Raw genomic sequence first — 17,716 nt, forward strand, 5'->3', positions numbered from 1 at the left:
TTGTCATTTCTGGAGTTTAGTTGGCAAACTTTTCTTTAAAGGGCCAAATAGTGAATATTTGGGGCTGTGTGAACCAAGAGGCAAAATTGAGCAGTTCTTACTGAAAGGCTGTTCATGTTGAATAGTCTTTTTCACATTTTATAATTAAAAATGTAAAAACCAATCTTAGTTCCAAGACCAGACAAAAATAGGGGTCAGATGAATTTGGCTCATGGGCCAAATCAACCTCTCGTTTGGTTCATTTAGATTTCTTTGTATCCTCATTGGTGGATTTTTAAAAATCTGTGATTATATCATCTTTCCAGGTTGTTTCTGTTTGTACGGTCAGAGGTCTGTTCCAAAGCCACTATAATAATGTCATGCCTTTATCTGATCCTGCATCTGATCTCATTTCAAGGCCTAAATCATTTTCTGCTGTTATAAACATACAGAAAAGTATGGAAGTCCATCTTTTTTTTTTTTTGAGTCTTTTACTTTTCTTTTTTTTTTAACATCTTTATTGGAGTATAATTGCTTTACAATGGTGTGTTAGTTTCTGCTTTATAACAAAGTGAATCAGCTATACATATATCCCCATATATCCTCCCTCTTGCGTCTCCCTCTCACCCTCCCTATCTCACCCCTCTAGGTGGTCAGAAAGCACCGAGCTGATCTCCCTGTGCTATGCGGCTGCTTCCCACTAGCTATCTATTTTACATTTGGTAGTATATATAAGTCCATGCCACTCTCACTTCATCCCAGCTTTCCCTTCCCCCTACCCGTGTCCTCAAGTCCGTTCTCTACGTCTGTGTCTTTATTCCTGTCCTGCCCCTAGGTTCTTCATGACCTTTTTTTTTTTTTAGAGTCCATAAATATGTGTTAGCATACGGTATTTGTTTTTCTCTTTCTGACTTACTTCACTCTGTATGACAGACTCTAGGTCCATCCACCTCACTACAAATAACTCAATTTCATTTCTTTTTATGGCTGAGTAATATTCCATTGTATATATGTACCACATCTTCTTTATCCATTCATCTGTTGATGGACACTTAGGTTGCTTCCATGTCCTGGCTATTGTAAATAGGGCTGCAGTGAATATTGTGGTACATGATTCTTTTTGAATTACGGTGTTCTCAGGGTATACGACCAGTAATGGCATTGCTGGGTCATACGGTGGTTCTATTTTTAGTTTTTTAAGGAACCTCCATACTGTTCTCCATAGTGGCTGTATCAATTGACATTCCCAACAACAGTGCAAGAGTGTTCCCTTTTCTCCACACCCTCTCCAGCATTTATTGTTTGTAGATTTTTTGATGATGGCCATTCTGACTGGTGTGAGGTGATAACTCATTGCAATTTTGATTTGCATTTCTCTAATGATTAATGATGTTGAGCATTCGTTCATGTGTTTGTTGGCAATCTGTGTATCTTCTTTGGAGAAATGTCTATTTAGGTCTTTTACCCATTTTTGGATTGGGTTGTTTGTTTTTTTGATATTGACCTGCATGAGCTGCTTGTAAGTTTTGGAGATTAATCCTTTGTCAGTTGCTTCATTTGCAAATATTTTCTCCCATTCTGAGGGTTGTCTTTTCGTCTTGTTTATGGTTTCCTTTGTTGTGCAAAAGCTTTTAAGTTTAATTAAGTGTCATTTGTTTATTTTTGTTTTTATTCCCCTTTCTCTAGGAGGTGGGTCAAAAAGGATCTTGCTGTGATTTATGTCATAGAGTGTTCTTCCTATGTTTTCCTCTAAGAGTTTTATAATGTCTGGCCTTACATTTAGGTCTTTAATACATTTTGAGTTTATTTTTGTGTATAGTGTTAGGAAGTGTTCTTATTTCATTCTTTTACATGTAGCTGTCCAGTTTTCCCAGCAGCACTTATTGAGGAGGCTATCTTTTCTCCATTGTATATTCTTGCCTCCTTTATCAATAATAAGGTGACCATATGTGCATGGGTTTATCTTTGGGCTTTCTATCCTGTTCCATTGATCTATATTTCTGTTTTTGTGCCAGTACCATACTGTCTTGATTACTGTAGCTTTGTAGTATAGTCTGAAGTCCAGGAGCCTGATTTCCTCCAGCTCCGTTTTTCTTTCTCAAGGTTGCTTTGGCTATTCAGGGTCTTTTGTGTTTCCATACAAACTGTGAAATTTTTTGTTCTAATTCTGTGAAAAATGCCATTGGTAGTATGACAGGGATTGCATTGAATCTGTCAATTGCTTTGGGTATTATAGTCATTTTCACAATGTTGATTCTTCCAATCCAAGACATGGTATATCTCTCCATCTGTTTGTATCATCTTTAATTTCTTTCATCAGTGTCTTATAGTTTTCTGCATGCAGGTCTTTTGTCTCCTTAAGTAGGTTTATTCCTAGGTATTTTATTCTTTTTTTTGCAATGGTAAATGGGAGTGTTTTCTCAATTTCACTTTCAGATTTTTCATCATTAGTGTATAGGAATGCAAGAGATTTCTGTGCATTAATTTTGTATCCTGCTACTTTACCAAATTCATTGATTAGCTCTAGTAGTTTTCTGGTAGCATCTTTAGGATTCTTTATGTATAGTATCATGTCATCTGCAAACAGTGACAGCTTTACTTCTTTTTTTCTGATTTGGATTCCTTTTATTTCTTTTCTTCTCTGATTGCTCCAAAACTATGTTGAATAATAGTGTTGAGAGTGGACAACCTTGTCTTGTTCCTGATCTTAGAGGAAATGGTTTCAGGTTTTCACCATTGAGAATGATGTTCACTGTGGGTTTGTCATATATGGCCTGTATTATGTTGAGGTAAGTTCCCTTTATGCCTACTTTCTGAAGGCTTTTTATCATAAATGGGTGTTGAATTTTGTTGAAAGCTTTTTTCTGCATCTATTGAGATGATCATATGGTTTTTCTCCATCAGTTTGTTAATATGGTTTATCACATTGATTTTGTGTATATTGAAAAATCCTTGCATTCCTGTGATAAACCCCACTTGATCATGGTGTATGATCCTTTTAATGTGCTGTTGGATTCTGTTTGCTAGTATTTTGTTGAGGATTTTTTCATCTATGTTCATCAGTGATATTGGCCTGTAGTTTTCTTTCTTTGTGACATCTTTGTCTGGTTTTGGTATCAGGGTGATGGTGGCCTCGTAGAATGAGTTGGGGAGTGTTCCTCCCTCTGCAATATTTTGGAAGAGTTTGTGAAGGATAGGTGTTAGCTCTTCTCTAAATGTTTGGTAGAATTCACCTGTGAAACCATCTGGTCCTGGGCTTCTGTATGTTGGAAGATTTTTAATCACAGTCTCAATTTCAGTGCTTGTGATTGGTCTGTTCATATTTTCTATTTCTTCCTGGTTCAGTCTGAGAAGGTTGTGCTTTTCTAAGAATTTGTCCATTTCTTCCAGGTTGCCCATTTTATTGGCATAGAGTTGCTTGTAGTAATCTCTCATGATCTTTTGTATTTCTGCCGTGTCAGTTGTTACTTCTCCTTTTTCATTTCTGATTCTATTGATTTGAGTCTTCTCTGTTTTTTACTTGATGTGTCTGGCTAATGGTTTATCAATTTTGTTTATCTTCTCAAAGAACCAGCTTTTAGTTTTATTGATCTTTGCTATTATTTCCTTCATTTCTTTTTCATTTATTTCTAATCTGATCTTTATGATTTCCTTCCTCTGCTAACTTTGGGGTTTTCTTGTTTTTCTTTCCCTAATTGCTTTAGGTATAAGGTTAGATTGTTTATTTGAGATGTTTCTTGTTTTTTGAGGTAGCATTGTATTGCTATAAACTTCCCTCTTAAAATGCTTTTGCTGCATCCCATAGGTTTTGGGTTGTCGTGTTTGTTTTCATTGTCATTTTTTTCTAGGTATTTTTTGATTTCCTCTTTGATTTATTCAGTGATCTCTTGGTTATTTAGTAGTGTATTGTTTAGCCTCCATGTGTTTGTATTTTTTACAGATTTTTTCCTGTAATTGATATCTAGTCTCATAGCATTGTGGTCGGAAAAGATACTTGATACGATTTCAATTTTCTTAAATTTACCAAGGCTTGATTTGTGACCCAAGATATGATCTATCCTGGAGAATGTTCCATGAGCACTTGAGAAGAAAGTGTATTCTGTTGTTTTTGGATGGAATGTCCTATAAATATCAATTAAGTCCATCTTGTTTAATGTATCATTTAAAGCTTGTGTTTCCTTATTTATTTTCATTTTGGATGATCTGTCCATTGGGGAAAGTGGGGTGTTAAAGTCCCCTACTATGAATGTGTTACTGTCGATTTCCCCTTTTACGGCTGTTAGCATTTGCCTTATGTATTGAGGTTCTCCTATGTTGGGTGCATAAATATTTACAATTGTTATATCTTCTTCTTGGATTGACCCCTTGGTCATTACGCAGTGTCCTTCTTTGTCTTCTGTAATAGTCTTTATTTTAAAGTCTATTTTGTCTGATATGAGAATTGCTACTCCAGCTTTCTTTTGATTTGCATTTGCATGGAATATCTTTTTCCATCCCCTCACTTTCAGTCAGTATGTGTCCCTAGGTCTGAAGTGGGTCTTTTGTAGACAGCATATATACGAGTCTTGTTTTTGTTTCCAGTCAGCCAGTCTGTGTCCTTTGGTGGGAGCATTTAATCCATTTACATTTAAGGTAGTTATCGATATGTATGTGCCTATTACTATTTTCTTAACTGTTATGAGTTTGTTATTATAGGTCTTTTCCTTCTTTTGTGTTTCCTGCCTAGAGAAGTTCCTTTAGCATTTGTTGTAGAGCTGGTTTGATGGTGCTGAATTGTTAGCTTTTGCTTGTCTACAAAGGTTTTAATTTCTCCATCAAATCTGAATGAGATCCTTTCTGGGTAGAGTAATCTTGGTTGTAGGTTTTCCCCTTTCATCACTTTAAATATGTCCTTCTACTCCCTTCTGGCTTGCAGAGTTACTGCTGAAAGATCAGCTGTTAACCTTATGAGGATTCCCTTGTATGTTATTTGTTGTTTTTCCCTTGCTGCTTTTAATATTTCTTTTGTATTTAATTTTTGATAGTTTGATTAATATGTGTCTTGGCATGTTTCTCCTTGGATTTATCCTGTATGGGACTCTCTGAGCTTCCTGGACTTGATTATTTCCTTTCCCGTATTAGGGAAGTTTTCAACTATAATCTCTTCATATATTTTCTCAGTCCCTTTCTTTTTCTCTTCTTCTTCTGGGACCCCCTGTAATTCAAATGTTGGTGTGTTTAATGTTGTCCCAGAGGTCTCGGAGACTGTCCTCAATTCTTTTCATTCATTTTTATTTATTCTGCTCTGTGGTAGTTATTTCCACTTTTTTATCTTCCCAGTCACTTATCCGTTCTTCTGCCTCAGTTATTCTGCTATTGATTCCTTCTAGAGAATTTTAAATTTCATTTATTGTGTTGTTCATCATTTGTTTGCTCTTTAGTTCTTCTAGGTCCTTGTTAAAGGTTTATTTTCTCCATTCTGTTTCCAAGATTTTGAATCATCTTTGCTATCATTTTTCTGAATTTTTTTTCAGGTAGACTGCCTATTTCCTCTTCATTTGTTTGGTCTGGTGGGTTTGTACCTTGCTCCTTCATCTGCTGTGTGTTTCTCTGTCTTCTCATTTTGCTTCACTTATGTGTTTGGGGTCTTCTTTTCACAGACTGCAGGTTTGTAGTTCCCGTTGTTTTTGGTGTCAGCCCCCAGTGGCTAAGGTTGGTTCAGTGGGTTGTGTAGGCTTCCTGGTGGAGGGGACTGGTGCCTGTGTTCTGGTGGATGAGGCTGGATCTTGTCTTTGTGGTGGGCAGGACCGTGTCCGGTGGTGTGTTTTGGGGTGTCTGTGACCTTATTATGATTTTAGGCGGCCTCTCTGCTAATGGGGGGGGGTTGTGTTCCTGTCTTGCTGGTTGTTTGGCATAGGGTGTCCAGCACTGTAGCTTGCTGGTCATTGAGTGGAGCTGGGTCTTAGCATTGAGATGTAGATCTCTGGGAGAGCTTTCGCCGTTTGATATTACATGGAGCCGGGAGGACTCTGCTGGACCAATGTCCTGAACTTGGCTCTCCCCCCTCAGAGGCACAGGCCTGACACCCGGCCAGAGCACGAAGGCCCTGTCTGCCCCATGGCCAGATACATGGGGAGTTTCTTGCCTTTTGGGAAGTCTGAGGTCTTCTGCCAGTGTTCAGTAGGTGTTCTGTAGGAGTTGTTCCACATGTAGATGTATTTCTGATGTATTTGTGGGGAGGAAGGTGATCTCCATGTCTTACTCCTCCACCATCTTGAAGGTCTCCTCCTGGAAGTCCGTCTTATGGTTATCTTCTCAGAAGATAACTAAATGACTGTTTGAATAAAATGTATACATCTTTCAGATGTTAATAATCAGGAACATATCCACTGGTACTAGTGGTAAATATTTTTATCATTTGTGAATTTAAGGTAAACAAAGGTATAGTTAACCTTAGGCCAGGCATTAAAATATACCTTAAATTATACATGTATGTATGTGTACATTAAAATATACATTACTCTCTTGTAATTAATCTCTGTAGGTAGTCTGTATATACCCACAGAGCAAAGTGGGTTTTTTTTTGTGTTGACAACCAAAATGACTCTGCGTGATCCTCCAAATGATGGTGTTTACACTTTAATATGTTGGCAAGCATGTCTGGCTGCTATTATTTTAGGGTGCCCTAATTTTAAAAGACCATATGCTTTATTAAGGGAAGTGGGTAATGGGGAGTGGTTATCTAATGGGTATAGAGTTTCAGTTTAGAAACACTTAGAAATGGTTAGGATGGTAAATTTTACATTATGCGTTTTTAACCACAATACAAAAATTTGCTTTAAAAATATTATTACATAAATAATACCTGATAATTATGGAAACATCAGTAAATACAGACAAGCAAAAAGGAAAATAAAATCACCCACAATCTTAACAGCTGAGATTTCTTATTGCATAAATACATAAATGCATAAATTATATGTAGGTTCACATTTGGATTTGCTGCTTAATAACCTGACTTTTTCAAACAAAGTTTACACTATTTTTAACCATGTTTTAATTTATTTTTATTTATGGCTGTGTTGGGTCTTCGTTTCTGTGCGAGGGCTTTCTCTAGTTGTGGCGAGCGGGGGCCACCCCTCATCGCGGTGCGCGGGCCTCTCAGTATCGCGGCCTCTCTTGTTGCGGAGCACAGGCTCCAGACGCGCAGCCTCAGTAATTGTGGCTCACGGGCCTAGTTGCTCCGCGGCATGTGGGATCTTCCCAGACCAGGGCTCGAACCCGTGTCCCCTGCATTGGCAGGCAGATTCTCAACCACTGCGCCACCAGGGAAGCCCCCTTAACCATGTTTTAAGTTCTATGTTCTTAATTGAAAATGCAGAGAAGTAGGATGTTTCACATTTCTGTAAACTCTAAGGCCTCGAGACAGAAATGCAGTGGCACGTTTAGGGGTACATGCCCCTTTATTGATGCTTCTCTGTTTAAGTCATGTGTCCTCAGGAGAAAGAAAGGCTCCCCCACTCCTGATTTGTCAGCCAGCTCTACTGACATCTTTCAGTGGTTCCTTTTAAGTATGAACCCATCTACAGAGGCTTCTGGTACTTTGGGAACTGGTGTCTACCTGTCCCTGGGGCTCTTCAGTCACATGTCTATCCACTGGGGTAATGTAAATATGTGTCTCAGCAAGGTTAATGATTAAATTGTTGGGATGAAAGGTCAGAAGACCTGCCTTTGGAACATCAGAACATCAGAATGGGAGATAACATATTGCTACTTGCCTTCCACCTTCTCTGAGGAAAAGAGTAAATAAGGAACAACACAGTCATACAAGAGTCTTCATTCTAGAAGTGATCTAGGAATTATGCTGGAGAAGTTCTGCAACTCTACTTTTTGGGTAAGAAATTACACTTGTCCTCACTGTTGACTCTTCTCAACTCGGAACAAGTAGTAGATTAGCCTAGAGTGACCACTAATAAGAACTAGAAAAGTTAGATGTGCAGTTGGTCTAAAGTTCAGGGTTTCTTTCTTTTTTTTCTTTTTTTTAAGATAAGTCATAATATCTCCCTAGGATATTCTATGTGGGAGAGATAATATATTTCTGCTCTAAAATATGTTTATTGTATCCCACACTCTTTTCTCGGACTAGGTAGCTGCAAAATTGCCTTCTCTAAAGAGAAATAAGGGAAAAGCTTCCAATTTCATCAATGTTAGGAGGGGGAATTGTTGTTTGTGGAGTATGAGGACAAAGAGAAGGTCTATGATTGAGTCTTGCTGAGAAATGTTGATTTTGAAATAATACTGATATGTTCTAGAGGAACAGGCAATTAGTGATGTGACTAGAAGTTGAGGCTAGGGATGCAAATTTGGGCATCCCGAGCACTGAAACAATTTTTTTTTAAATTATTTATTTATTTATTTATTTTTGGCTGTGTTGGGTCTTCGTTTCTGTGCGAGGGCTTTCTCTAGTTGCGGCAAGCGGGGGCCACTCTTCATTGCGGTGCGCGGGCCTCTCACTATTGTGGCCTCTCTTGTTGCGGAGCACAGGCTCCAGATGCGCAGGCTCGGTAGTTGTGGCTCATGGGCCTAGTTCCTCTGCGGCATGTGGGATCTTCCCAGACCAGGGCTCGAACCCGTGTCCCCTGCATTAGCAGGCACACTCTCAACCACTGCGCCACCAGGGAAGGCCCTGAAACAATTTTTGAACCATTAAAGCAGAGAATTCAAGACAGCAAGCATCAGTACCAAATGGTTTAGTGGAATAGAAGTTTAGGGATGTTGAGGAAGTGTGGTCTGCAGACTCCTAGGATCAGAATCATCTGGAGTGCTTGTTAAACTGGTTTAACTATCTTAGGTAATTCTTCTGAATTCTAAAGTTAAATAATTTTATGGGGAGAGGAGAAGAGCAGGAATGAGATAGCAGAGCACGTGGACAGCACTTCCCATCCTAGAAAGAACCTGGACCCCAAGGCCCTCGAGGCCAGGACATGTATACCACAGGAAGGTAGGGCTTAACATGCCCCAGGATCTCACCAGGCTATCTCAAGAGAATTCTTTCTGAGAATCATCTGACAGATCATCTTGGTCAGGGCACCTCAATCTTTAAAGAGGCTGTGCAAACAGCTGAACAAAGCAAAAAATATTTGTAAGAAGAGAATAATCTACCCTCACATGACTCAGATGTAAGAACTGGTGCCCCACCTTCAGCTCACAAGATACTTCTATTTATTGCAGAATGCAAAGACCAGTAGAAAACTTGCTGGGAATAAGCCTTCCCTCCAATGTGCCTCTTCATGACCCAACTTAAGCCCCTGGGGCTATAGGAGATTAATTGCCAAAATGTGACTAAGCATTCTGCTACCTGCAGGTTAGGTTTGAGTGTCTGCCAGTGAGTTCAATCAATGGTAAAAACTAGAATAAGAAGTTTTTATATCCCAGGACTGTTCTCCCTGTTGGGTTGAGGAATGGTCCCTCTCCTTCCCACAACTTGGCAAATGTGGTGGTGAAATTAAATCATAATAGATGGTGGAGAAATTCACTTAGAATCACAGAAAGAAAGGTTTTTAGAGGGTGGATTGGTCAGAGAAGTCACTAAATGACATTTAATGGTGAATTTATATCAATGGAGTTGGATAGGAAAATACAGCTAGTTAAAGGGTCAGGCTAAATATGGATATAGAACTGGGTTAAAATTGTTTGGAAGCAAGGGTAGGGATGGGCGTGGGCTGGGGGCTGGTATTCTCTTTTTTAAAATGCATGTATCCAACAATTATTCCATTTTGGTCCCCCAGAATTCCTCATTCCTGGATAGCCCGGAGGCAGACCTGCCACTTTGTTTTGAGCAAACTGTTCTGGTGTGGATTCCCTTGGGTTTCCTTTGGCTCCTGGCCCCTTGGCAGCTTCTCTATGTGTATAGATCCAGGACCAAGAAATCTTCTATAACCAAACTCTACCTTGCTAAGCAGGTACGGGAACCCCACTATTTTCTAATTAATTTTGTGGTACACAATAGAGACATTTTCTTGGTGGTTCAAGTGTCTTATTCCCTGTCTTTAACCAGCTTTTCCAGGTAGAGCCATGCTCTGGATGTCCCTGTCTCCACCTGTCACATGCCTCATTGGCCCCCTGCCATACTTCTTAGTTAAGTTACTTTGATTTTTGCGTAAGAATAATGACTCTTAAATCTTATGGCTATTGGACTCTGGAAACACCAATGATGAGTAATCAGTCAGTTGAATAGTTATGGTCTTTTCAGCATTTGAGAAGCAAACACTGGATTATCTATCTTTAAGCTGTTCTAATTAATCAGGAGACTATAATTCAGTTGGCATCTACCATGAGGTAAAAATGAACTATCTAATGTGTCCTCTGCACCATTCAGCCAATCCAAACATTGCTCTTCTCCCCAGGCTTGGATCTGAAATAGGGCTTCCATTTTTCCAAAGTCAACCCTGAGTCTGGATGGTCGCTCGAAGTAGAGGGAGGAAGGGTGTGTGCTCACGGTGACATGCCTGAGTAGGGAAATAATGGAAAGGACAGGGGCTGCAGGAGGAATGAGGGTAGGAGCCTCTCAGCCAGCTGCACTGATTAATGAAGAGAAAGTCTTGTGAGAACCAAAAGATCCTCAACTGAGATTGTAAAACTACCTCTTAAAATCTATCATCTGCTTCTTTTCACTAGGTGTTTTTCTATCTGTCCTGATTATTAAACAGGGCTTTAGAGAGGCAAATTAGATTCGGTGTTCTATGAGCATACAGGCCAATGACCTCAGGTTACTGCAGTCTAAAAAGAAGGAAGGAAGAAATTTGGCCAAAGGAAGTTGGATTTGCATTGACACTCTGAGGTGGGGTGGTGGTGTGTTTTGCCTACTCTGGATAGAAGAAGAGTCTGCGAGAGCTTGGAGCAGGGCTATTGTCTCCCTCGCTGACCTGAGTGCCCAGCACAGGGCCTACCACTTGGTACGCATTTGTTGAATGTTGGTATTAAATGCATTCTAGGAATAGGGATTGAGTCAAGAGTGTGTTAGACTGAACATTGAACAGCATGCTTCAGTACCGTTGGGGATGAGACAGAGCTTTTGGTTAGTCAGTCAAGTTAGAGGGCTTCTATCATTTTCTGGAGCTTCCAAGAAAAGGTTGGGTAATGAGTAAATCAGTATCCCATTTTTATCATAGCTATTAATTAACTTTTAATAAACAATTTTATTGAGAAATAATTCACATATCATAAAATTTCACCCATTTAAATACATTCTTTTTTTTTAAAGTATTTTCATATGTGTAACCATCACCACAGTCAATTTTAGAACATTTTTTTCCCTCAAAAAGAAATCCTTTATCAACCCCTATCTCCCCATCTCCCCTAGCCCTAAGCAACCACTAGTATACTCTTTGTCGCTATAGTTTCCCTATTCTAAACATTTCATACGAATGGAATCATATAATACATGATCTTTTATTATTGGCTTCTTTTACGTAGCATAAGGTTTTCAAGGTTCATGCATGTTGTTTAAGGCTCATCCATAATATCCCATTGTATGGATAGATCATGTTTTGTTTAACTTTTGTAAATACAAATCTCTATGGATAAAACTCTGTAGATAAAAAGAAATGTATTAGCTTTTTTTTTTTCCTGTAGCTAATAATCCACTCACCCTTGCTCATAGTTTCAGGAGCTTCGTTTTTATAATTTATACTTTTTTTTGTCCTCCTCCCTGAGAGTGATAGGCACAGAGTAGCGTCCTCTTAAAAATTTCAGAACGATTGGTTTCTCCTCTGAAACAGAAGTATAATTCCTCAGAAAGTAAGAATTCACTTCTTCTCTGAGAACCTTCTTCTTGGATCACTCCTCAACTTGACTTCATTTCTTCACTTCCTGTTCTACCTGCCTTTGGGCTGTTTGTTCCTTTCTGATTCTCTTGAACTGTCATTGCTGTTTGGTCATTAGTGCAGTGTTTACCTCATCTGGACTAAGTCAATTTGCTTGACTAAGTTAGTGCGAGACTCTACCAGTTTGTTTAAAGGTGCACCCTTACCCGAAGGACCCTGTGCATAGTAGGTAATTGAATGAATTGAATTAAAAAATGAATGAATGAATGAGCTCATATTTAGTCCCAGGGTAACAAAAGAGGAGTATTGTTCTGGAGGTTGTGGATCTGCTAAGGTCAGATGTGCAGCAAAAGTGGACTTACTGTTGAGCTAGTGAGACATGGGAATCATCTTCAAGTATTTGTAGAAGTATAACGTACAAGACTGCCTAGCTTATTCTGAAAAGTTTCAGAGAGCAAGATCAAGGTAAGTCAGTGTAGGTTGTTCCAGGGGAGCTGACTTTAGCCAAACATACAGAAGAACTTTCTTTCCTTTTTTATTTTTTTGTGGATGATTTACCCTTTTTATCCCTTACTCTTACATAAACTTAAAAAAGACAGAAAATCAAAGATAAGTAAATTATTTTCAGCTGTACCAAAGTTTAAGAACTTAAATTTGAGACAGCTTTATCAGTTGACTTTTCTTTGAGAGGGTTTTAAATAAGTTCAGTTGTGAAGACCATTACAAAGGTGGAAGAACTTTCTTATAGTAATAACTGTCTGATAGTAGAACGGTCTGCTGGGGGATGTAGTTCCTGAAAATATTGAAACTGAAGTTAGACGTTTGTCTGCCAGGGAAGTGATGGAAATAGACACCCTCTGTAATGGGTCGAAGGTTCAACCAGAGTGCTTTCATAAAGCACTGGGAAAAGGAGGACTGTGCAGAGGTGGAAAGATATTAAATATGGCCAAACCACTTTACTTTCTTTTTTTTTTTTTGGCTGCACCGCATGATTTGCAGAATCTTAGTTCCCAGACCAGGGATTGAAGACATGCCCTCGGCAGTGAAAGCACCGGGCCCTTGGACTGCCAGGGAATTCCTTACTTTTTTTTTTTTTTTTAAATATTTATTTATTTATTTATTTATTTATGGCTGCATCAGGCCTTAGTTGCAGCATGTGGGACCTTTTTTTTTTCTTTTTTAATATTTATTTATTTTTGGCTGCAGTGGGTCTTCCTTGCTGTGTGCGGGCTTTCTCTGTTTGCGGTGAGTGGGGGCTACTCTTCGTTGCGGTGCACTGGCTTCTCATTGTGGTGGCTTCTCTTGTTGCGGAGCTCGGGCTCTAGGAGCGTGGGCTTCAGTAGTTGTGGCTCGCAGGCTCTAGAGTGCAGGCTCAGTAGTTGTGGCACACGGGCTTAATTGCTCCATGGCATGTGGGATCCTCCTGGACCAGGGCTCAAACCCGTGTCTTCTGCATTGGCAGGCGGATTCTTAACCACTGTGCCACCAGGGAATCCCAGCACGCAGGATTTTTCATTGTGGCATGCGGGCTTCTCTCTAGTTGTAGCCCACGGGCTCCAGAGTGTGTGGGCTCTGTAGTTGAGGCATGCAGGCTCTGTAGTTGTGGATCGCGGGCTCAGTAGTTGTGGCACATGGGCTTAGTTGCTCCTCAGCACCTGGCATCTTAGTTCCCCGACCAGGAATCGAACCCGCATCCCCTGCATTGGAAGGTGGATTCTTAACCACTGCACCACCAGGGAAGTCCCCGTACTTTCTTTTTTAATACCAATGATATTGTGTCTCTTTAGGAAGTTGAGTTCAGTAAACTCCATGTGCACTTGAAACTCCTTCAGTGATTCAGAGATCAAGGGCAAAGATTATTTACGGACTTGGTAATTATTAAACAACCACAATATTTCCCTGAGTGTGATTAAGAAAAGCCTATGTATGTTTCTGATTATAAAAAGAATGCATTATTGTAGAAAGTTTATTTGATTATTGTAGAGTTTGTCGACTCTAGGGAAATAGGAAATCATTGATAATTGTATCACTCTGACATACTCCTGTTAACATTTTGAGATGTTTCCTTTTACTCTCTTTAAAAAACTAAAGAAACAAAAAAACAAAATGAAAAGAAAAAGACTCGTTCTCACCCCTCTACCTTCTAGTCCTGTTCCCCAGAGACCGCCATTTAAAATTATTTTGATGGTTACCTCCATATCTGCAAATAATGTGTTTATACCTGTATTTCTTGATCCATCAACTTCAAAAAATATCTATTTCTGTCCTCTATGAAAGACAAAGAATTTAGCTTATTGACCCAACTCCCTAGCTTCCTTTTTCTCTCTTCCTCTTTCTCTCAGTCTTTTAATTTTGTGTGAGTATGTTCTGTTCTTCTGTAGGTTACCTTTATACCTAAAAATAATCTGCCATCAATTTAATTTAATTTTATTTATTTGGCCGTACCACACAGCTTGCAGTACCTTAGTTTCCCAACCAGGGATTGAGACCAGGGTTTGTACCTGAGGCCACGACAGTGAAAGCCCTGAATTCTAACCACTGGATCGTCAGAGAACTCCCCTCCCCCTCCTTTTTTTTTTTTTTTTTTGCCATCAATTTTAGGCTCTAGTTCTTCCTTTCTTCTTCCTTAATTCATATATAACATTGTATAAGTTGAAGGTGTACAGTGTGTTGATTAGATATGTTTATATATTGCAATATGATTGCCACCATACTGTTAGCTAACACTTCTATCATGTCACATAATTATCTTTTTTGTGTGTGTGTGAGAACATTTAAGATCTAGTCTCTTAGCAACTTTGAAGTATGTGATACAGTATTTTGACTATAATCACAAGTGCATGACAAACTTGCAGTTAGAAGATAAATAAGTTCTGGAGATCAAATGAGATTTTTTTTTTTTTCAGTTTATAGTCTTTTTTAAAACTGAGGCATAATTGACATATAACATTATATTAGTTTCAGCTGTACAGCATAAGAATTTGAAATGATCACTACAATAAGTCTAGTTAACATCCATCACCATACATAGTTACATAATTTTTTTCTTGTAATGAGAACTTTCGATATCTACTTTCTTTTTTTTTTATAAATTTATTTATTTTATTTATTTTTATTTTTGGCTACATTGGGTCTTCGTTGCTGCAGGCAGGCTTTCTCTAGTTGCGGCGAGTGGGGGCTGCTCTTTGTTGCGGTGTGCGGGCTTCTCATTGTGGTGGCTTCTCTTGTTGCAGAGCACAGGCTCTAGGCATGCAGGCTTCAGTAGTTGTGGTGCGTGGGCTTAGTTGCTCCGCGGAATGTGGGATATTCGCGGACCAGGGCTCAAACCCGTGTCCCCTGTATTGGCAAGTGGATTCTTAACCTTGTGCCACCAGGGAAGCCCTCCATATCTACTTTCTTAACAGTACTGTATTGTATATTTGAAAGTTCTAAACTATAGTCACCATGCTGTACATTATATCCTCATCTCGATGCCCCTTTGTGTAAAACAAGAGATTTAGTGCCCCCAGTAAAATTTTCAGAAAGAGCAATAGTAAATAAAGTCTCTAGGTTCTTGCTTTCTGAAAATGTTGATCTGACTATGGAATGCTAGGTTCAAAAAAAATTTTTTTTTAAGTTTGAAGATGTTGCTATGTTGTTCCCCCAAATCCTGTGCTACCAAGTTAGAATTCTTCTCATTCCTTGTTATCCTCTCTAGAAGCTTTATCCTCTTTATTCTTGATGTCCTGAAATTTCCTAAGAGTGTCTACAGGGGTCTTTTTTCATTCAGTGGGTTCTATACTTTTAACCTAAAGACCCATGTCTTTCTTATCTCTGAGAAATTTTTATATTATTCTTTTCTTTCCTTTCCTCTAATTTTAAAATTCCATATCTCTAGAACTTCTTGTTAGATAGATGTTAGACTCGCTGAATTGATCCTCCTTCTCAACTTTTTAGAATTTCTTTTTCTCTTTTCCCCTCTGTTCTGAGAGATTTTCCTAATTTTTTCTTTTAATCATCCTAAAGAGCCTTTATTTTAGCAATAATGGGATTGATTCCTAAGAATTCTTTGCTAAATAATAGCACTTATCCTATTAGTTAAAGGTGCTTTCTTCGCTGGTTTTCATTATAAAGGGCCCAATATCTCTGCCTGAGCCATTCTGGATGAGTGAGGCTTATGGAATGAGTAGGCATAGATGGATGGGAGCAGGGAGGGGTGAGGGTAGGGGAGCTGGTACTAAAGATCTTCATCTTGACGGATAAGGTACTAGTGGACCTCCTCAGTGGAAGTAATAATTCTCCCTCCTGATGGGTGGGCGGGTAGTCCTTTAGAACAAAAAGATGTGTATCATGTCTTATGAGCTCATAGTACAAATATTTGACAGACTTGGAGTCATCTTAGGGTCACAGAGTTGCAGTCATTAACTTCAAAGTTGATATGGGGAAGAAGGCTGGGAGTATGACCAAGGAAAAGGAATGACCAAGGAAAGGGAATAGTGCCATACCAATTGGGTTGGAGGAATTCCCCCTTTAAATCTATTTTATTAGTTATCTATTGCTATGTAACAAATTACTCCAAAACTTAGCGGCTTAAAAATAAACTTTTTTTTTTTTTAAATCTCAGTTTCCATGGGTCAGAGATTTGGAAGCAGCTTACCTGACTTCAGGGTCTGTCATGAGGTTGCTGTTATTAATATGCAGGCTCTGCCTAAGGTCACCTGAAGGCTTGATTGGGGCTAGAAGATCTGCTTCTAAATTGACACACCCACATGGCTTTTGGCAGGAGGTCTCAGTTCCTTACCAAGTGGACCTCTCCATAGAGCTACTTGAGTGTCCTCACGATGAGGCTGGAAGTTTCCCTTGCTGTGAGTCATCTGAGAGAGAGAACAAAGAGGAAGCCATATTGTTTTCTCTGACCTAATCTTGGAAGTCTCACACTGTCTCTTCTGCCATATTCTATTTATTACAAGCGAGTCAGAGTTCAGCCCATACTCAAGGGAAGGGGAACTAAGCTATCTTTTGAAGGGAGGAGTATTGGAGAATTTGTGGACGTATTTTAAAACCGTGACAATCAACATCCCTTAACAACACTTAGCATACTTTGAACTTTATTCCATTACTTGAATTATATATATCCATTGATTCCATAATTGAGTGTGTTATCTGAATCATTGCCTACCATTTTTATTGAAGTATAGTTGATGTACAATGTTATATAAGTTACAGATGTACAATATAGTGATTCACAATTTTAAAGGTAATACTTCATTTATAGTTATTATAAAATATTAGCTATATTCCCCGTGTTGTACAATATATCCTTGTAGCTTATTTTATGCTTAATAGTTTGTACCTCTTAATCCCCTACCCTTATATTGCCCCTCCCCTCTTCCCTTTCCCCACTGGTAACCAACTAGCCTGTTCTCTGTGAGTCTGCTGCTTTTTTGATAACAAAAAGAATATAATATAAATATAAATTCTCTAGTTTGTTACATTTTTTAGATTCCACATATAAGTGATATCATACAGTATATGTCCTTCTCTGACTTATTTCACTAAGCATAATGCCCTCCAGGTCTATCCATGTTGCTGCAAATGGCAAAATTTCATTCTTTATTATGGCTGAGGAGTATTCCATTGTGCGTATGTGTGTGTGTGTGTGTATCCCATCATCTTTATCCATTCATCTGTTGATGGACACTTAGGTTGCTTCCATATCTTGCACTACCTACCATTTTTACCATCCATTACTGGGAACCATTCTATTCTAAATGATACCTTCCTAACAGTGTTTTTTTTTGCCTTCTCAGGTGCTTGTTGGGTTTCTTCTTATTCTGGCAGCCATAGATCTGGCCCTTGCACTCACAGAAGACACTGGACAAGCCACAGTCCCTGCCATTAGATATACCAATCCAAGCCTCTACCTGGGCACATGGGTAAGGCCCATCATCACT

General features: G+C 39.0%; 1 protein-coding gene across 8 annotated transcripts in view; it reads left to right on the forward strand.

Annotated features, from left to right (window-relative positions):
• Positions 1-17,716, forward strand: part of ABCC2 (ATP binding cassette subfamily C member 2) — a 72,176-nt gene that overhangs the window by 1,872 nt on the left and 52,588 nt on the right. For 6 of the 8 annotated variants that reach the window (XR_011074519.1, XR_011074520.1, XM_068548343.1 and 3 more), the window contains exons 1-3: positions 7,711-7,852; positions 9,747-9,920; positions 17,573-17,698. Coding sequence is in view for 5 of the 8 variants with exons in the window: in XM_068548343.1 (XP_068404444.1) it covers positions 7,820-7,852; positions 9,747-9,920; positions 17,573-17,698 (333 nt within the window). In the remaining 3 variants the exon portion in view is untranslated. Of the gene's footprint in view, positions 1-7,710; positions 7,853-9,746; positions 9,921-17,572; positions 17,699-17,716 lie in introns of those variants that run through there. The other 2 variants (XM_068548347.1, XM_068548350.1) reach the window with 2 other exon arrangements.

The sequence above is a fragment of the Eschrichtius robustus genome, chromosome 7 (assembly GCF_028021215.1).
Source record: "Eschrichtius robustus isolate mEscRob2 chromosome 7, mEscRob2.pri, whole genome shotgun sequence".
Taxonomy (NCBI): Eukaryota; Metazoa; Chordata; class Mammalia; order Artiodactyla; family Eschrichtiidae; genus Eschrichtius; species Eschrichtius robustus.